Here is a 21,579-nt window from a genome sequence, read left to right as displayed (position 1 = left end):
ACTTCATCTGTTCCCGTCGTCTATTCTCTTATTTATTGAATTGTTGATATAATAGCAAAAGAAACTTAATAAGTAGAAGGTTAACATACACATATCGGTAATAAATTCACTCCAATCGCTTCAAATATATTTTTTACTAACTTAAAAAGCTGAGCGAGTACAGGATATGATGAATTTGGATTTCCATGTTCAACTATTTCTGAATACTTCGGTCAATTCTGATAGAATTACAGTAGAATAAAAGACATACATATACATACATAGTATCTGGATACCGTCCAATTCGATTTTCGAATTGCAACTGCTCGCATCTTTTTTTCGAATACTTCCTTCATGATTCCTTTAAATAATTCTAAACATATCTATGTTCGTCAATATTATAAAAAAAAATAATATTGAAGTTCTCTCGAAACCTGATGTCCTTTTTTTAATTATGCAAGTTATGTTGATTCGAGAGATCGAATTGAATTGAAATGTCTGAGCCATACATGACATTGATAACAATGATAATTATTATGACAGTTAATATTACGAATAATTTACTACATATTGCCATGAAGTTTGCAAGAGCATGTCGACTTTTTTCTTACAAATTATATACAAATTTTTGTCGTAAAATGAGTGTTCTAAAAGTATTGCGAGATAAATATATATATATACTTTAAACTATAATTGCGACCGTTTCAACAATTGTTTTTTTTTTCTTTTTTACATATGTATTGCTGTAATACCAATTAATCGATTCATTATTAATTCCGCATACGTATCTCGTACAAAGCATCGAATCATTCTATTCTATTACATTCTGTTGTTGGGTCCCTCGAAAAAAAGCTACTCAAAAGATCGCAGCCATTGTCATATTCGAGAAAATAAAGCTGTCAGAAATGCCTTTAAAAAATATGCAAATGACTTCTCCAACTTAGGTCCGTGTAATATCCAAAACAGCAATTCAAATATTAGAATGTTTCGTATACAAAAAATTAAATACTTTTACTCATACTAAAAAAAGGAAAGAATTGTTTTTGTGTTGTGAATGTACTAAAGCATAGAAAAAGAATAAATTTTTAATGCAATTGCTCAAATGTTTAAGGGAAAAGTTACTTCCTTATTTTGAGTCTATCTTATAATTAACAGTCTCTATTAAATCGACTGAATGTTCTATATAAGTGTTCAAACAGATGTTCTAGCACGTAATACTCTCGCTACTGTTTCAAATTAATATTTCTTAATGAGTCAAGGTATTAGCAAATATTGTATTGTAATTTACTTTTTTTAAGTACTGGTTGCATAATTTGATGAATATTATCTTTCATTCATAATAATGACTGAAATTGTTCATATGCGACCAACAAACCAATTCTGAAAACATTAATGAGTTATGCAAAACAGGTATAGATTAAAAACGCTACATATAAATATTATAATTTGCAATTTAGTACGATGAATGTCTTTTTTGGAAAGTGAAAATAAAGATTGCAATTGTTTTATTCTGAAACAGAATCAAGTGCTTATTAAAATGTCGTAGAATTTGAATTTCTTCCTTTCTATCACTGGACGATATATTCATGTCTTTCTAATTAATTAAATATTACACATTTAAAAGTTAAAAAAAAAAAACAGTCTATGTTGTAAAAACAAACCAAAGATACGGCGATTATCAACTGATCCTTATTTTCAGTCTGTATAAAATAAAATAAGGGGATAAAATATCTACTGTAAAATATACTACCAAGTACAGAAGAAAACACTGTACACTGATGATATAATATCTTCGCATAATGTAATGCAGTAATTAAAAAACTGGATATCTCACTAATTAATTTTTCACAAAGTCAGTTCTCCATATATAATAAAATAAGGAAAACATTCGTTTATGTTTGTGCAGTTATCCAACAAGATAAAAATAATAATTATACTTAACGATACAACATTGCACTAAATATCACTCGAATAACTTTCACGAGTATTTTCCATGTTAAAACACAATCTAACGCAATTACATTGTTCGATCCGCTGATAATCAATCCGTGTGCTGATAATCAATCGTATTCGCTAAAAGAAATCCTCAACTTTCAATGACTATCTAGCAGTTTCCTTGTATACGTATACCGCTATTTTACCGACTTGAAATTTCATCATTACGATTCCTGGTACACATTTCTAAATACGTTTAGTTGATAGTCTAATTAAAGCCTACGAATCTAAAGTGCTCGTTCATAAGTGATATGTCGATTAAAATATATTATCTACGGGCGATGATGAATTTAATAGTGTAGCAGTATAGATTTAATCATATGAAACCGTATGTGCTGGCAAGCTTTTTTAACAAAGATTTCTTTGGAAACCTTCTATGATAATCAGTTATAAATCTACCAACTTTGATATTATATCGTCTCAAAATCAAAGACGTTTAAAACATTTAATTCTATGAACATAAGTCTACTGTTTTAAATGCAAAAAATTATTCTATTCATACAAGTAATTAATTTTATGCACTGCAATGCCAGCACAGGCTTGTTTCACTGTCAAGTTCACAAATACAATTTACGGAAGTAGGAACGAGCAGCATTACTTGTAGACACTAAAATTACCACGTTGTTGCTTCGTGATAAAAGATAGAATTGTTATACGAAAACTTGTGCGAGTAATAAAACAATTTTAATTTGCGCACGTTTCTACTTCTTGTTAAATGACGAAATAGCTATAGCGCTCGATTTATAACATTAACATCTTTTTTTTTTTTTGGTGTTTTTAAATTAGATGCCAACAATTTGATATGAAAAATTCACTAACCATGATGGGACGTAGATTTTTATGTGATTAAGTTTGCCAACAGCAGTTTGTATTTATCTCACTAATAAACTTCCTTAAATATTTAGTAATATATTTTAAGTTTCGATAAGATTGAGATATCTCAATAGTCATAAAACTTATTTTATGTTCTTATTGCCTAAAAATAGTTATCCGTTCTGAGGAACCAGTATTTTTTTCAGCTTTGGCATGTCATCACGGCCTCTTTCCCGCAATGACAGTAAAATTCTAGCCAAGTATTTGCAAAATGCAATTAGCGATCTTTACAATTAAGATGATATTAGTGTACATTCATGATTTTGTAGAAAATAATGTCATCTACTTCGGTTACAAGTGTTAGAAAGATTGACGCATTTTTCTTTTTATAGTTTATTCGTATTTTGTAAGCTTAAAGATGATTAAAAGTTGACTAGAGGCGATAATCTCTCGGATTTATAATAAACGAAGCTAAAGCTTCTATCTCTCGAGTTCAAAGTCTTCAGTTTGAGGGAATTTAAGATTCGAACGGCAGCATTTACATGAATTACATGGATAATGCCTCTTAGCCGAGTCTAGCGTCTAGAGTGAATGTAAGCTGCTTGATGTTGTTGAAAAGCAAAAGTACCGAATATGTCTTTTTTCGACTATTTTCCCTTCACAGTAGAAAGAATTTAATATTATTTGATTCGAGGTTCCCTATCTACCTCCTTAGAATATATATGTATACATATATATTTAATTTCTCAAATGGCAAAAGCGTATACAGCAATAGTAAATATAAAAATTTCCACGATACTGTCCTTGGCAAACTTTCTCGATCGAATTGCTTAGAATGTAATAATTTTGGGATCATGCATAATCTCTCTAATCTAATTATAAACAAAAGTAAGATCTATGCACTATGAATAACATTCCATATTTTTCTATTCTGAATATTCAAATGCATTTTTAGTAAGCAAAATTATTTAGTGTTTAATTTTCTTGGTATGTGTTGACGTATCAGTATGGATGACAACTTCCACTCTTGACATCCATTACAATTGACACGTTTCATGGCTATTGCCTTATTAAAATAGCTTTATAAACATATGTGCATCTTACGACTTCTTTTTTATAGAAAATGAGTCGTATAATGGCTTTGAAATTAGATGGAGTGAAATCTCGGAATACAAGATCTACATGAGGTTTCATGTAACATGATTTAAATATTAAATCTCCGTACGTCCTTTGTCTTTTTTTCCTAAGATCTTTCTGCTATAACAATAACCTTCGTCATCGCTTAAAACACATGTATTAAAATCTTGTAGAAAGTCCATATCCTAGCGTACGAGACGGCTACTCTTTAACATCTGTGCGCTTTAAATACTCAAATATTTGTGTCAACCACAATTTATCGTTCCATTTACTAGTTTAGGATATGTCACTTTGTACGAAGGCGCACTTCAAAAGAAAAGCATTAATTGTTAAATTTGCAAATTCAAAAGTTTGCACTTGTTGAGGACGTTTCACCTTATATAATTTTCGTCCAAGCGTTTCTGATAGAAACCGAACTTTAGGATTTCATAACGAATCACGAGATTTTCCATATCATGTGAAAATATTGAATAAAAACATTAGCGCAGTTCACAAGTGATCCATTAAAATACAAATTAAAAACGTCTTTTATACGGCATCTGAGTTTTTCCCACTTACTCGCAATCCTTATAAAAAAACTGTATGAGTGTGAGGCAATTTGAATGTTGCGACACTAGCTACTAATAACGGTAATGCAGTTAACAGTGCAGGCGCAACTAGAGGTGCGCCAACTAAAGTTTTATAAGTTGTAGTTCCTATTAAACCACATAGCCTTATAACACCTGCTATAAAACCGAAACCAGTACACCTATAAAATCGATATATCTTACTATTAGTACATTTTTTATTTAGATATATATTTTATTTGAATGAAATAATAATCAAAACGAAATTTACCTTAAATGAGTAGGGAAGCTCTCAACTGTAACCAAGGTAAGAGACGTCCAAGCAATAGCAAACACTGCCATAAAACCACCTTCGAAGCCAAGCACTGCAGAACTATTTGTGCCCACTAGAATTAAACACAGAGCAGCTACTGATGAGAGGAATAATGAAATACCAATCATTTTTGGCCGTTCAAGCACAGTGAGTGCTAATCCTGCTAAAATAGCAGCAGGCACGAAAGCCAATTGAGCAACGAGATGGCCATGTAAAGCTTCTTCTATGTAAATGTTATAATCCAAATCGAGAGTCGGGCAGGGACCGCTTAAACTTAATTCCGTATTATTTTCCAACTTACATCTCGTAAAGACTTGTGCGGATAGATCTGTATCTACAAATCTAAAAGCCATAGACAATCATTATTTTATATCAAGAAAGGAGTACTGTTGTTAAATAATAACATTCTGAATACATACTTCGAGTGTACAATAACACTGTCTGTAAAATGAGTTTTACTAGACTTTATGCTACTGAATTCTACAGATTGAAAAGTACAATTATCGAAATCTACGTGACTGAATACCATTTTAGTGAATCTGAAACACAAATGCTCATATACAATTTAGTTCAGTATTATTTCACAAACTTTTTTCATAACTACTTACTTGCAATTTAAAAATGTCGAATCTTTGTATTGACAATTCTCTAAAGAGCCATTGAATATTTGATGTTTATATTCTTTCCCGAAAATTTTTATTGTGTGAGCTTTATATTCCGTGGCGCGTATAAGTTTGAGATACTCAGGACACCACACCATAAGGCCATATAGTCTAAAGTAATCATAATATTGTAGTATCGTAGTATAATATTGTAAACAAGTGGTTGCTGAGGTGCGAATTATAAACAAGTGGTTGCTGAGCATGTGCACAGTGCGGCTAAGATAAGAGATATGAAGCTAAGACAGAAGACAAGGGGTTGCTAGGGGACGATAAACGAATTAACAGCAGTATGAGTTGAGAAGTTAGAGAGTGCGGATTGCGTTCTCGAGATAGTGTTGTTAGCGTTGTCAAGAGAGAGTTGAATTTGTATTGACGAGAATTGTTAATTAATTATTTAGTTGTTTTAATTATTCTACGTTTGTTGCAATTAGTTCATGTTTAGTAACCATTGTTTTCTGTTTAATTAACATCTGTTTAATCCACTTATCATTAATAAACTAATCATAATTATTTACGATACTACAATTGGGGACTCGTGGCGGGATTGAACAAGACAGAAAACGAGACGTTTGACAGAACTATTCGTGTAGAAATTGTGAAATTGTGTTGAAATCGAGTTGAATCATTATCAATGATGGCAAGCGTTGAAGATGAACTTTGCACATCTGAGGGCAGATGTGATTGTCAGGTGTGACTGAATGTAGTATCGTGGACGAGGGGCCTGGGGGGTGTCGCGCGGATTGTAAACAAGCGGTTGCTGAGATGCAAATTATAAACAAGTGGTTGCTGAGCATGTGCGTAATGGGGCTAAGACAAGAGATATGAGGCTAAAACAAAAGACAAGGGAGTTGCTAGAGGACGATAAACGAATTAACAGCAGTATTTACGATACTACAATATTATAAAACAAACAATTACTGACATGTTTAATGAAAATACATACCCAAATGATACAGTTGACCAAATAATTATAAGCACTATCGTGACGCGCAAATGAGGCGATACAAATAATTCCAGGAAAGAATTCCAAAACTAGAAATTCAATAAAAATTAATATTAGTTTCCAAAGATGTAAGATAAAAAAATAAGCAAATATTCATACCACTTCAATAGAATAAATTATATCAGCCAAAACACTAGTATGATTAGTAGGAGATGGAGGTGCCAAACCACGAGGCCTTTTAGTTGGAAGCTCTAATTCAGAAAGTTGATATTGTGCACCTGTTGCACCTTTCCGCGTGTTATTCTTTTTGTATATTTTCTAAAAACGTACATCAGTTTCAATCAACTTTTTTATCTTATTACATTGCTTATCTCTTATTACACATACTTATCTTATACATAGATATAAAAAAATACCTGGTAAACCATCATTGCTTCTACATCTCTGCCTGCTTCTACCAAATATCTTGTACTTTCTGGTAGGAAAATGAGCCCGACAGTAGAGCATAATGCAGGTAAACAACAAAGTAAAAGGAAGCGATGCCAAGCACTGAAGTGTTCTTTGTTTTCAAGAACTACCATTTCTCCAGTTGTAGGAACCACCGCCCATGCTAGAAGAGCTGCATATACACCTCCCAGTGCTCCTGCTGCCACTAATAAGCCAATCCATCTGCTCCTGCTTAATCTTGGACAACATTCTGCGAGATATGCAAATGCTAGTGGTAAAGATCCCCCTACTCTGTGGTGAAATAAGATATACAGTTCATTTCAAATAATCTTAAAGTATACCTAAATACAAAAAAAGATAGGAATTCCTTACCCAATTGCAGAACAAAATCTAGCACACATAAATGTTCCATAAGTTGGCATAAAAGTGGCTACACCACTAAATAAAGCATGAACAGACATTGCAGACAATAAAGATCTGCGTCTACCAATCCTGTCTCCTAAACCACCCCAAAATAATCCTCCTAGTGCAAGGCCCATTAAAGTAATATTGCCTAAAATAAAAAGATGCGAGGATATTTATCTAGAAGCATATACATTGTAAGAAGGGGTAAAAATAAAAACTAACTGAGCCATCCTTTTTCATTATCTTCAATACATAGTTCAACCTCTGCACTTGGCAAAATATATGGTACAACAAAAAATTCTACAGTATCTGCTGCAAGACTCAAGCCTGTGCACAAAGCAGCCAATACTTGGAAGTAACCAACACCAGCCTGAAAAACAATTAACATGTTAGTAGTTTATTATACAAGAATGACACAAATGACAATATATAAATATTACTAAACAATGTACAATACAATACAATAAATAGGCAGTTATTTTGTACTATTGTTTATTAAATTCATTTGAATAACACAAATAATATATAAATTGAAATATCTACAATTGATTAAAATATAGGTGTAACCTCTAAATAAATTATGGAAAACAAATGTATTTACTGGGAAATCATTCAGATAGCCCGGTATCTCTTTCGACTCATATTTTGCCTTTACAATCGATTCATCTAAAACTTCATCCATGTTGAAACTCTAAAAAAGTTTTAAACACTGGCAGTGAAAGGGTAATTAAACAACTAAAGAAATTAACTCGGCTAAAAAGGACGCCATTTACTATAGGTTATGTTTTTGTTGTTCGATTAACCAAAGTTTAATATTTTATTTCGATATGTCGAAAAAGATGCAGCAGCCAATGTACATACAGATTTCAAATTTGTATGAGCTCATTGGCCTGTAACTACGCTTCGTACTTTGGAAAAAATATTCTAAAAATTGATCAATCGATAATCGATGCTTCGATATCTTTCGATAATCGCAATTTGCTTACGATTGTAATTCAAATTTTAGTTACGTAGAAGTTTCCAGAGCAATTGGTGGCAAAATTCTTCGAACTTCGTGATTTTTTATTAATTTTATCGCTTACAATATAGATAAAATTGCTTGTTATCGTGAATATGTGAAGTGAAGTGTGAACACAGCGCTAATTTAATATTGTACGAACAAAATTGCATTAAATGTCTTGTAATTGGAAATAGACACTCTAAGATTAAGGATCGGTGATGCAACTTATCTATCATAGATTCTTCTTTCTCGAGAAAAGAAGGCTTTAAAACGAGAATTTAATAAGAAATTGTATAATCAACATAACGTTCACTCGAAATGATATCGATTTTTCATTTCAACATAGCTATTATCCAACTATGATTCTCGAATTTTTATATTCCCCTATTTCAACAAACAAAATGACTCATAATTCTTCAAGGACTTTACGATAATATTGAAACAAGATCGATATTAATCGTGAAAAAATACGTTTAACATAAATCTGATTCGATAAACGTTAAAGGATAAGTTCACAATGTTCGAACAACGAATTATTCAAAGTGATGTAAATGAGAAAGAGTAGAAGTAAAATCGTATATACCTGTTTGATAGCGTCTTCGTGAAACTGTGCTAAAAGTGTTGCATCGGTGGTCGAGTCAATGAGATCATGCTCAGCGGAATCGGCTGAACCCGCGTTCGCACCTGCGGTGTTCGTATTCGTCGATTGAGACGTCATCTCCTCAGTGTATAATCCTCCTCTACTGGTCAACGTGCGTTCTCCAGTTCCGGATATCGTGCCACCGCTGGAAGATGCGGGTCCACCCCCGCTGCCAACGAGCCACTGGCTTTCCTCCTCCGACGAGGGCATCACTGCCACAAACCATCTGCAACATCGTCAACGGCCTATTACTCCACGTAAACAACAACAAACGTATGAATTTATTACAGCATTTATTACAAGTTTTTAGATTGCTTTCGACTTATTTCGATATTTATATACATAAATGAAGAAATGGAATTTAAGCAGAAAATTTCAGATAATTACTATGTTTTAGATATTTTTATATTTTTATATGTTATGTGCATTCTATACATTTTGCATTGAAAGTTTTCTGTAAATATATAGACATCCGCAGTTTATCAAGATTACCATTAACATTAGATCTATCAGCGACTAAACTATAAACATTGTACCGAGAGGTTATAATGAAATGAACACTGTTAGAACTTCATTACAACATCTATTGATGTTTAGTAATAATCGAATGCTTTTCACTCGTTGAATTTTTCAATTTCATTTTCAATGAATTTAAACAATAAGTACCCTAATACTTATGTCCACAAATCCGCATGGAATAATACAAATAACGCAAATAATGGAAAACACATTTACCTATATACTTAATAAATATCATGAAAAGTCCTTAAAAATTGTTGTCGCAAATCTATAAAATTACTACGAAAAATCACTACATATTAGTACTAGTATTAACGTCGAAAATAGTTGTCCTGGTGTTCTTTTCAAAATTAATTATTAATAATTCTATAGAATATGGAGGACCTCTTCTTTCTTCTGAAAAACACGTTAATGCATAAAGGAACGAGATACCACAACTTTCACAGTTTCATAGTGCTAAAAGGATGTTCGTCTGACGTAAAGAAAGACTTTCGAAGACGTTAGAAAAATCTTATTTATACGTAATAATATTCATCCTGCGTTAATGATGACGACGTCATTAAAGGTCGGCATCGAAGCATGCATTTTTCGTAGGCATTTATTATCACGGTTAGACGGGTTCGGAACGTGTCATCAAACACATACGTCGACACGCTAATTTATCGATTCGTGTTCACTCATACAAGTCGATCAGATGCACGCCTACGAATAACGCTCTCTAATAGGGTCTGCACTGCACGTAGCTTTATTTAAATATACACAACTACACATGTCAACCTTGCGTCAACGTCGACGAGGTGGGCATTGTTAACTATAATGGAGTCTACGTTTCCGCAACCTTTTGTATCTCTTCTTTGACATTTTTCTCGCTTTTTTCCCCTTATCTCTTTTTTCCAGCACAGCAATATATCTCCCCTCCCACGCGTTTACTTCTCCTTCTCTTATTTTCATTCACTTTCCTCGCCGATAGATGATTAATTGATAGAAACAAAAAGAGGAAAACATTTGGCAAAATCTGCGAGTGTAGAAATTTGAATGTATGGAATATCAATACGTATTTTTGATTTTAGTATAGTTGAGGGATTTAAAAAAAGAAGCGACGAACGAATGAAGGATCGAACATTGCGAAGAATTAAATAATTAAAAAATTAAAACTGTAAATGACGTGAAAAATGTAAACAGGGTAATTTAATTTACAGTAACGATATGTAATTAAATATTATTTTGTAGAATCAGACACTTTAGATATGAAAAGATATTCCATAATTTAGTACTTTTAGTATTTCATTTCGCTGAAGTAGAAGAAAATGTTGTTAAAAACTTTGGAATTTCCTTTCGTACAACTACGATATTAAAATCAAAGCTCGGTAATACCACGTGGACTTAAAAAATCATACGTTACAATAATTCTCTAGATAAATATAGATCTCTATATAAATAGCATTTATCATTTCTTGTATTTACCATGCACGCGAAAAAAAAAAAATATGTTGGCTACATTTATATCATTTTCCAACTGAATTATTTTTAGTGGTTCTACAAATCGAGACAGTTAAAATATTCATACGCGTATATAGATCTAACCGTCTATAACTTGCATCGTTGAAACTTACACAGGACATAAATTTATAATTTTCGTTGATCGTGCTACATCGTGTTCGGACATGGAACAATCACGTAATAAACGTCAATGAGAATACGGAATATGTATAATACACGCGATATTTGTTCATTCTCCTATACTTAATCGTTCGAAATTTATGAGACAATAGCATTCTTTTATACCTTTATACCGTTTGATACCGTATGTTTGGTGCTTATTAAACATTTAGCAAGTTGCAATTATCGCGAGAAAATATTCCTATTACGAAATTCTATGTAATTAAACGTTCGATGCAGTAGGAAGTTAACGAACACTACTTGTCAATCAAATTACGAAATGTTCGAGAAAGGTAAATATTTGTCAACACTTTCATGATAAAACAAGCCATATCTATCTATACGTACGTTCAATTTACATGCCGTGTGTGAATTTCATAAAAACGAAACAGATACAAGGATTTCAAACAAATTAAGAGACACATCAAAATTCTTCTCTTAATTCCTTTATGTTCTGTTGCGCGTGGTTAATACTATACTTTAATAAATAATCAATCAACGATCAATGTATTTGTCTTCGGTAAAACTGATTTTAAACGTAAGTGTATTACAAAACCATCCGAAACAATTTAGTTCTACCACCAACAATTAGTAAACAATTTTCCCCACAGGCCATTAATTATTTATTAATTAAACGACAAATGTATTTACGCTGGGTAAAACAGCTTTTAAATTTTGATATATTCCTTATGAAACAAGATTCATAATACGAAACAAGATCCTTCGCAAGCTATTAGTTATTAAGTAACTAAACGATAAGTGTATTTGTCTTTGTTAAAACTAATTTTAAATTCAATATTATTTCTTCTTCGAAAACCTCTTTGAAAACGAATATTTCTAACACGAATAATTAATAAAAATGCAATTTTCCTCTGGCATATTTCTAAAAACATTCGCTTCTAATTGGTCTTTAAAAAAAAGTAAAACTTTGTTAAATGAAACGTTCAATTTCCTCACCGATGAAGAAAATATGGAAAAGCTCCTTCTCTTTTTTGAAATCCTAGATTAGATCGTAAGCCCCTTTGTTACATGACATGTACACGTACATACGCGTATATTTTCTGCTGAACGGACTAATGTCATCTAAATGTTTCCTAACACGAATTCTAGCAGTGTAGGGTCCACTGTTACGATTACGCGAATATCGTGTTGGTACCCAACGGATAGGAAACAGAAGCCGTGGCCGCCTGGCGACGTATTCCAACCAGCACTCGTTGAATTTCTGTAGCACTTATGACGCATGACAGAAAATTTCGCGAATCTCGTCGGATATCGCGCGGCCAGTCTCTGACTGTTGTAAGCACCCTACTCGGTTTGCTTTAATATTCGCATGGATACGTCGTCGTCCGTGCGCAACATACATAAATCGCCATGATACGCACAGAGATAAATATGTCGACAGTAATCGTATTTAATTGATGATTAGGGGATACAGTGAGTCACAAATTTACTCACACAAATCCAAAATAGTGAGAAAATTATTGTTATAACTATCGCAAGTTAGTAAATAGTCTACCTGAAGTATCAGATTTAAGAATGATTGGGAACTGAGAAATGGTGTAATAGGTTTGATATTTGATTCCGCTACGTTTCTTTCGGTCATCTTAGATCCAATTATACGTTTCTGACATAAACAAGATATCTTCACACAATGTGTGACAAAAGTCTTATTGTTATGCGTGACTTCTCGTTTTAGGAATTTAAACATTACCAATTCTTTTTGTTTGCTCAAACGAGATCAGAGATGATTATTTAGGAAACAATAGTAAAACAGTAGTAAGACAAAAAGCTTATTTTAGCAAACGTTCATTTTATCAGAGTAATCACTTTTATAAAGCGTACCAACGATTTTACGACGTGGAAATAGGTATAAAATTATTATAACACGTTTCTCTGTTTGTTGTCTCACAATCAGAGTCAAATTACTATATTTCCAAATAAGGAAACGTATTATGTATGCCTAAGTATTAAAATCTCTTTTGTTTTCTTATTATTTTCTACACTTTTGTAACATTCTCGAGTAATTTTGTAACTCACTGTACGTGTACAGTGTACAGAATTCGCGGTGTATATTTCTTGTCGTGCATGTCTACGTATGTAAATTTCAATGAGAACCCGACTAGGTGTTCGTACATTAAAATAACTCATTTCAACGGTGTAGCACTTTTTGTCGTATTACCTGGTTAATAGAAGATTTCCGCGAAATTTAACTCCTTCCGCACGTTCCTTTTACCGGCTAGTTTCTCCATCACTTGATTTCCTAACCGCTGTTCAACGACAATTAACACGTTGAATCCAAAACATTGGTCGTTGATCGTCCACTTATCGATTTTACATAAGATCAAACCAATTGTTCATTCGTTAAAGACGATGGGCCTGCGATATACACTCGCTTCACGGTTGCACGATAAAATATTCGTAGGTTTGAAATGGAAGCCGTTATCGGTATTTTTGTATCAGTTGTCTCTGAAGAAACTGTGACAACAGCTGTTTACCGCGTATACAACATTATGCGTGTAATGTGCAATTCCTCGTCATGTTCGTATCACTGTATAGTATGATGATGTGTCCTAGGAACGTCTTGATACCAAACGGTGGTTGAAATAATATTAGTGTCTAATTCGAATTTCATTTAGTTCGAAATGGATTACTTGCACGAATTCGACCGACTATAATTCAATTACAATCTCGTGGTATTTGATTAATGTAACATTGTCTCAGCCACTGATATTAGCTCTATTTCAAGCCGGCAATTTCTCAAAAACGAATCTCCCACAGGAAAAAATTCACGTTAATTTAATCTTCTGAATCTATAATTAATTATGAAAAATCCACACTTTTATATTATGTTTATCAATTTATAAAAAAAATCATATTACGTTAAAAACCTCCGTTCTTTTGCGCGCGGCGTTTATGTCTTAGAAATCGATGATAGGACGGCAAGTCGCTGATACGAGAACCCCTCGAACCTTTCTCACGATAATGATTCGTTTTACAACTTCTTTATATCTCCACAATCTCACATTTATCGTTTAATATCCCGTTAGAATGGTTTCGTAATATTTGCATCCTGGTGTTAGACGTTTCTTCGATATCCGTAAAAAACAAGTAGCTTTGGTAACATTTCCACAGTATGAGACAAACAACACTGCGCGTGTATCGATTGAGGGAACAACTACGAGCAGCTAGAATCACCTTCGCTCTATATAGCGAAACCACCACTATACCTCCCCTCGATTCTTGTTCGACGTCAACTCGACGAGTGTTTGTGGAATGGCTCATACACTGAGGTCTTCCAAATCTAGACCCTTTGCTAGCAAGGGTTGTCGACCTATCCACTATCCATCTATGTTTATATACATATATTTCTTTCAATTTTTTCCTCCAGTTATGATTAAAATATTAAAACATATTATTTTTTAAATGATGGATGTTCCAGTATATTATTTTTCATGAATGGGTTTAAAATTAAACAGAAAGAAAATTTTTTTAGCTGAGTATGGCATATATCGTAGAGATCAATCCTTTTTCGCTTATAATTTATACATAAAAAATTGCAATCACTCGGTAAGAAATATATACTACTATGTCAAAAAATATATATTTTATTAATCATCAGAAATTTCATCATCCTCGACAGATTTTGCTTTCTCTTCCATTTTCGTCCGTGTAATTAGCTCCTTGGCTGGATTGAATACGCCGTTCGTCTGCACATTGCATATGTAACACCTTGTACTTTTCTTGTAGTGTTCTAAAGCACATTTCTCGCAGAAATAATGTTTGCATCTGAAAGAAAAATTCGTTTCACACATTCTACATCTAATTGATTTAGAAGATAGAATTTTGATATATACTTTGTAACAATAGGGTCTGTAAAACTACTTCGGCAAATAAAACATTTGAACGGCAACGTTTCTTCGTCGCTGTCGATTTCGTATTTTTTATCATCTTCGTCTCCGCTATTATTATATTCTCCTGTGGCAGCTTCTCTTTCTAGCTGCCAACCTAATTTGTAATCCGACCGGTCATGAAGAAATTTACAGCTATCTGAAATTGGAATGGAATGAAATAAGTACATAATAGAGTAAATAATAGATGTTTTAATAGCAAAGATTTTCGGTCTGTTTACCTCCAAAGCCACAAAAACCAGTTTCTTTATAATCTTTACATATATCTGGCTGATAATCCCACCTAACGGTTGCTCTAAGATTAGATGGTGCTCTGATTGGTCCTTTGCGAACCATACCACTGGAAGCATTTCCAGCAGCTGTATCTTTCTTCTTATAATATTGAGCATAATTACCTGAATTTATCTCAGCTCTCGTTCTTGGCGGTCACCGTGGCGATCAGATTGTCCACGTCTATGTTCTCGCCAAGAGCGTTCTCCAGCTCAATCCTTCTGTACGTTCACTTCGGGCACGTGAAGAGGGCGTGCTCTGCATCGTCGTTAGGGTCTTCACAGTCGAGACAGTTGCTGTCGCTGCTCTTGCCAATCCTCTTCCTATAGACCCCAAAACTCCTGTAGAGGTGGCCGTGTGTTCGTTATATATTTATTGGACGTGCGTGATAGTTGTAGTAGTTGGGCCTGGTCCGCTGTAATTGTCACTGGGGGCTGTAGATGTCGCTGCCGTCGTCCGACACTAGTTAGTGCCGAGTGGTGGTACTTGGCTTGTCGAGTGCCGCCACAGTACCCCTTACCAGTGATAGCGTTAGAATCTTAGTGTAATAAACCGTCCAATTGTCCAATTGTTGTCCAATTCGTGCGGATGTTGCTCGAAGTCTTCAATGTGGCGGTGGATACCTGTCAGTACGGTGCGGGCGTTCCGCGTACGGTCGTAGGCCTCTGTTCCATTTTTTAGTATGACGTGCTATAATACTAATCGAGTTTATATAATGAAATTACAATCTATTGGGACGCTAGGACAAAAATCTGATGTTCTTTAAACGTACTTACCATCTTCATCATTCGCTGTTTTCCGTTTTCTGGCTGCAGTGCTCCGAATTTTTCTCCTTTTAAATAAAAACGTGCAGTTTTTCTTGTCTGTTTTAGATTCTGCGTCTTCCATATTTGTTTTGTAAACAACTTCGTCCAAGTGTCTCTATAATTTCAAGATTTAATATTTCACGAATATTTTAAAAATCTGTGAAAATACTATTTCGATTCTCAGTTTGACCAGTCGATAACGAATTTACTTAACTGAGTTAAATCCTTGAATAAGTACATTCTGAAGGTATTGTACACATCTTTCGCTAAAAAATTAATAGGTTATATTTGGCTAATCAGAGATGCTGTAGATTGTCAAAATCTACCTCAAATCTATACGAAACTGTAACATAAATGAAATTATGAATAAAATAATTTCATGGATAACATAAAAAGAAACTTGTTGTTTCATCATAACTTAATTTATAGAAAAAGAAATTTAACTAAAAATTAACTGTAAATTTTTGGCGCGTTTTAGAGAAACTAATATGAATAAAAAAAAAAATATGGCAATTGATTTTCAAGACAATATGATATTGTTAACCAGGAAATATTTAAAACGTAAGATTATGTGTCCTGAAACAAAGTTCAGGCATCATGTTAAGGAAAGAATGCATATATTAGAACTGTTAAAAAGAACAGTGGATATGGGTGAAAGTAATTCTGCTTTGTTGATTGGACCTAGGGGTAGTGGAAAAACAACAGTATGTTTTCTATTATTAGTTTCATTAGAAAATCATCACTTTTTAGTATTTCCTTTATATAGATCTTTACTTTTTTATAGTTGATAAACAGTATTTTAAAAGAATTGTCGTATGTAAAAAGTTTTAAAGAGAATGCATTGATAGTGAATCTTCATGGTCTTGTTCATACCGATGATCGGTTGGCTTTGAAAGATGCTACACGTCAAATGCAATTAGAAAATGTGGTTGGTGATAAAGTTTTTGGCTCATTTGCTGAAAATTTAACTTTTCTGCTTGATTGCTTAAAATCAGGTGATAAGAAACATTCTAAACCAGTCGTTTTCATACTAGATGAGTTTGACTTGTTTTGCCAACACCACAATCAAACTCTGTTGTATAACTTGTTTGATATTGCTCAATCTGCACAAGTAAGTGTAAAGTAGAGTTTTGTATTGATTTAGGATTGAGTTGAATATCAATTGAATGTTCATCTCTTCAGGCACCCATATGTGTAATTGGAATGACTTGTAGATTAGATGTTATAGAACTCTTAGAAAAAAGAGTTAAATCAAGATTTTCTCATCGGCAAATATTTTTGTTCCCTGGAGACATATCATCTTCAGAACAACCAACATCTGCTTTTGATGATCGTTTAAAACTTTTTCAACATCTTTTAAGTCTTCCTGATGATGAGAATGTAAATAGGATAGAATATCAATATGAAGATTGTACAATAGATCCACAGTTTGGATCTGTGTGGAATGAATACATAAAAGGTTTAGTTAGTAATACTACTATGGTGAATCTGTTAAAAAGACTGTACCAAATTGATGTTAGTGAAAGAAGTTTTAGAAACTTTTTAGCAATAGCTGTTTCTACATTGTCTGAGAAGCATCAAAGACTAGATGTAAATGATTTTGTAGAAGCAAGTAAGATGTTTTCTCAAGATGACAAGGTGCTAATGCTTGAGGGGTTGTCTGTATTAGAAATGTGTTTAGTAAGTGTATTTATTGCTCTCCTCCTTGGTATAGGATGTATTTCTGACAAACATGCTATTATTCTAGATAATTTCAATGAAACATGAAACAGAAATTTATGATGGAGAGCCATTTAATTTTGAAGCAATTTATAATCGTTATATAAAATTTGCTAATCAAAATTCTTCTATACAAACTGTTCAAAGGCCTGTTATTATGAAAGCATTTGAACATATTAAGGTAAGGGATGTAATAACAAAATAGGAGTAAAACAATGTTGTTCTTGTATTATCTGAATAGCTTATCATTTTCAAAACCATGCATATTTTCACAGAATTTGGAGTTTTTATTGCCAGTGAGTGGTATGAATTCAAAAGTTGAGAAAGAGTATCAATATTATAAATTCGTACTCACCTCACAACAAGTTGTAGAAGCTGTAAAAAATTATTCTGGATTACCAACAGAGATATCTCAATGGGCAGTAACTAATATGTAATCATTATGGATTATTTATAAAATTGCAGATGCTAAAGAATTTTGCATTTGTAATGCATCACTCATTTGCAATTTTAACCAACGAGTATTTTATAGAATAAGTATGAGATTTGTATTTTTTAAAACACATTTTTTTTTACTATAATTATTTATTTTAAAGAAGCAGCAGTTTATTTCTTATGCTATATTTTGTGTAAGTGTCTTACACATGTATTCATTTCAAAAGTATATGTTTTTACATATATAAGAAACTATGCATATTAGTGTATTTAGTATTAAAAAAAAATATCAAGCATTTTATAAAAGCAACTATGGTATCTAATTAGATCACATGCTATCATGGCAAAAGGGTAGTTTGCATTTATATAGTATGGGATTAACATAAGAGTATATATAGATTTAATATTTAATAACATCGAACGAAGTGAAAAAAATTAGATATTATTTTCTTGATGTCTATGTAATACATCTCTGTAACACAGTCTTCGAAAAGCAATTCCTGCCTATCATAGCATAAAAAACGTCCAATATTACGTCCTTGATAAATGAAGACAAGAAATAATTTTTCATAACAATATTTTATCTGAAACTTATAATAAAAAAGACTTCTATTTAGGTGCCATGCTATTAATTAGGTTATTCTATGTAGTTACAGTGTCTGTGATCTTTCAACAGGATTGTTCCCTATATGATAGCATCTATAATTCTCATTCATGTAGTTATGTAAGATTTTAATTATTTATCATAGATGGTATGATGTAACAGTACTGTGTAAAAGCGTTATAGCGTGTACGTGAATACATTTATATGTTTCTAATAAATCTGTCATCGTTATACAATGTTGGTAAACATTAGGAAACACTAATCTATCCAAGCGATGTTCGGCTTATTTTTATTGGTCAATGTAGTATCGGTAATCGTACTTAGTTTAGGATTCTTCGATAACTTTCTCCCAAGTAGAAGTTGTTTTCCATACTTCAGGCGATTTTTACGATTATATTTTTGAATGTACGAATCGTGACCTATTACAAATTAACTTGCGTAATTAATCGAGCAATAATATTTTAACTCAAATGTATCTTACCAGGATTAATTCCTACAGGATGCACGCTATTTAATTCGTGCTTTTGTGAAGCTGGTCGAAGAGCAGACATGGCTCTACTTATTCCTACCTAAAAGATATAATGCTACTATGCATAATCAATTTTATAATGTATACAATTTTTTAGCTATGAAGTATATATGTAATAGTTATAATAAAAACCTGTGGGTGTCGTATTCTATGTTCTACTAAATCTGCACCTAGAAGCTCATCATGAACACTCATTCTTATTGGTATAATTTTATTTATAGACTAGAAAAATGTAAAACGTTAAAAATTAAATAACGGATTTTAGTAAGGAAACATATTTTAAATAATATTTGATACAATTTACCCATAGCAAAATAATAGATACTGTGAAGCTCCAAAGTGTTAGGCATAAAATTACTAAACATTGCACACCTAACAAATATCCTCCTCCTCCTATAAGCAGAAAAATATCTCTGTAGAATTTGATCATTTCATAAGACAAATTTATCGTTGCAAACCTTTGAATAATCCTTTTCTTCCACTGGTAGTATCAAGAGGATACGGATTATCTGCAAATAAACCTATAGCAATAATACCCCAAATTCCACTTGCACCTACATGAAAGGAAAACTGGTCAATAAAATGAGAAATTAATAGAAAATAAAGTAGCAAAATTAAAAAGGAAAACTAAAACCATGTGTAGCACTGGCTCCAACAGGGTCATCAATATGCATTTTGTCAAAGAGGGGCATGGTAAAACATGTGATAAGAGCACCAACCATTCCGACAATTATGGCCTCCCAGGTCCTGAAAAGGAAACAACCACCTAACTGACTCTGTAAAGTTATTGTTAAGGTAGTAAATATCTTATTGAATACTTATAAGTACTTGTACTGAAATTCACCTGTAATTGAAACCAGTGAACCAAGAATGCCATTTATTTGACTTAGAATGTCAATCTTATCTGGGCCATTTAAGCTGAAGCCTAGCCCAACTAAACCACCCCCCATACTTGCTAGCATAGTGCAAACTGCTGCTTTAGCTGCATATTGCCATCGTTGTCCACTGACACCATATGTGCTACCACTGTTAAATGCTAACCAGCCCCACCTTATACAATTTTTGTATATTAATATATATCTGATAATCCAAATCTGTAAATGAGCCACAACTAATTATTTATTTTACCAAAGTACAAATAAGCCCATGATAGCATTGACTGGACATCCAAGAGGCAATGGATCAATTCCATTGTCATATCTGCCTACCCTTGGTCCCAACATAAGGGCACAAGCAAGTGCTATTATAAATTAATATCTTAGGTATTGATTAACAAGTTATCTCAAAAGAAGATGTTAATACTTTACCAGAGGTACCACCAACAAGATGCACTACCCCAGAACCAGCAATATCAACAGCACCCATTTTTTTCAAGAAACCTTGATCACCCCATATCCATCCTGCTGGTATGCAGTATACAATTGTATTTAAAAAGGAAAATAAACAGTATGCTTTGAAATTGCATCTGTAATCATGTAATATTCAATTAGAGTTAAAAAGCTTTATAGATTATTTTATATAATTACCGTTCAGCCATGGCACCACTAACAATGGTTGTTGAAGTGGTTGCAAAGCTTAATTGGAATAAAAATGCAGCACACTTTGGACCCATCAATACGTCTTCTATTGAAGGATCTATTAAAAATTCTCCAATACCAATAAAAGGATTATTAAACTTGCTTGTTCCGAAACTCGTTGCGAAACCAAATATCCAATAAGTTAAACCGCCGAGTACTATGTCGACCACATTCTTCATCATAATGTTGACTTCATTTTTTAAAGAGACACACCCAGATTCTAACATACCAAAACCTGAATAAACAAAAAATTAAACTTTTATATTTCTTGTGTTTTAATCTAGAACTTTACCCGTTTGCATAGTGAAAATTATAAAGGAATTCGTCACAATCCAATTACTGTCTTCTTGATTCAAATTATATGCAGAAGCCAAATATCTTTTTACAATTGAAGTATTTGTAGTATTTGTTTCATAATTTCCCATTTCCATATTAGTTCAAGACTTCTCTCACCAAGAGAATGGCATTAACTAGATGTTATTTTCTATTTGACCGTCCCAGAATACAGTACTTCAGAGAAAAACATGTTAAAAATGAACGAACCACGACGAAAACATATTAACTATGAACGAGTTGCGGTTTCAGTCGTTTTCTCCTGATATCGTAAATTTGTACTTTCATACTGTCAAAATGGATGAATTTTTTCGATAGGG

General features: G+C 32.8%; 6 protein-coding genes across 8 annotated transcripts in view; 2 read left to right on the top strand and 4 right to left on the bottom strand.

Annotated features, from left to right (window-relative positions):
• LOC126922945 (translin) overlaps window positions 1–21,579 on the bottom strand; it is a 37,542-nt gene that overhangs the window by 8,773 nt on the left and 7,190 nt on the right. The window lies entirely within an intron of this gene.
• On the bottom strand, window positions 116–14,266 carry LOC126922906 (synaptic vesicle glycoprotein 2B-like). 3 transcript variants are annotated; one of them, XM_050735845.1, is made up of 11 exons: window positions 13,258–14,266; window positions 8,844–9,126; window positions 7,483–7,630; window positions 7,228–7,408; window positions 6,825–7,146; window positions 6,568–6,726; window positions 6,409–6,497; window positions 5,412–5,576; window positions 5,223–5,342; window positions 4,762–5,145; window positions 116–4,672 (listed from the first exon to the last, which is right to left on the bottom strand). In XM_050735845.1, the coding sequence occupies exons 2-11, from the start codon at window positions 9,108–9,110 to the stop codon at window positions 4,492–4,494; spliced, it is 2,016 nt and encodes a 671-aa protein (XP_050591802.1). In that variant the 5' UTR covers window positions 9,111–9,126; window positions 13,258–14,266; the 3' UTR covers window positions 116–4,491. The 3 variants fall into 3 exon arrangements, with proteins under 3 accessions (XP_050591802.1, XP_050591803.1, XP_050591804.1); XM_050735846.1 differs by lacking the exon at window positions 13,258–14,266 and adding an exon at window positions 12,036–12,168; XM_050735847.1 differs by lacking the exons at window positions 8,844–9,126; window positions 13,258–14,266 and adding an exon at window positions 7,862–8,121.
• LOC126922960 (synaptobrevin-1-like) overlaps window positions 9,155–21,579 on the top strand; it is a 38,023-nt gene continuing 25,598 nt past the window's right edge. Inside the window, exon 1 of the mRNA XM_050735936.1 lies at window positions 9,155–9,173. The gene's annotated coding sequence lies outside the window, so the exon portion shown is untranslated. The remainder of the gene's footprint in view (window positions 9,174–21,579) is intronic.
• On the bottom strand, window positions 14,668–16,144 carry LOC126923676 (E3 ubiquitin-protein ligase RNF113A). The gene is made up of 4 exons (XM_050737370.1): window positions 16,021–16,144; window positions 15,208–15,381; window positions 14,933–15,125; window positions 14,668–14,864 (listed from the first exon to the last, which is right to left on the bottom strand). Exons 1-4 carry the CDS (start codon window positions 16,142–16,144, stop codon window positions 14,687–14,689), a joined length of 669 nt encoding a protein of 222 aa, XP_050593327.1. The 3' UTR covers window positions 14,668–14,686.
• On the top strand, window positions 16,162–19,056 carry LOC126922922 (origin recognition complex subunit 4). The gene is made up of 6 exons (XM_050735877.1): window positions 16,162–16,309; window positions 16,541–16,766; window positions 16,847–17,173; window positions 17,245–17,742; window positions 17,810–17,962; window positions 18,057–19,056. The coding sequence occupies exons 2-6, from the start codon at window positions 16,551–16,553 to the stop codon at window positions 18,216–18,218; spliced, it is 1,356 nt and encodes a 451-aa protein (XP_050591834.1). The 5' UTR covers window positions 16,162–16,309; window positions 16,541–16,550; the 3' UTR covers window positions 18,219–19,056.
• Window positions 18,928–21,534, bottom strand: LOC126922915 (putative ammonium transporter 3). The gene is made up of 11 exons (XM_050735861.1): window positions 21,219–21,534; window positions 20,876–21,161; window positions 20,657–20,814; window positions 20,478–20,589; window positions 20,194–20,399; window positions 19,984–20,115; window positions 19,808–19,903; window positions 19,654–19,742; window positions 19,482–19,571; window positions 19,302–19,389; window positions 18,928–19,239 (listed from the first exon to the last, which is right to left on the bottom strand). Exons 1-11 carry the CDS (start codon window positions 21,355–21,357, stop codon window positions 19,079–19,081), a joined length of 1,557 nt encoding a protein of 518 aa, XP_050591818.1. The 5' UTR covers window positions 21,358–21,534; the 3' UTR covers window positions 18,928–19,078.

This window comes from Bombus affinis, chromosome 13 (genome assembly GCF_024516045.1).
Source record: "Bombus affinis isolate iyBomAffi1 chromosome 13, iyBomAffi1.2, whole genome shotgun sequence".
Taxonomy (NCBI): Eukaryota; Metazoa; Arthropoda; class Insecta; order Hymenoptera; family Apidae; genus Bombus; species Bombus affinis.
The sequence above is the reverse complement of the archived record's forward strand: the minus strand, read 5'-3'. Positions and strand labels throughout refer to the sequence as shown.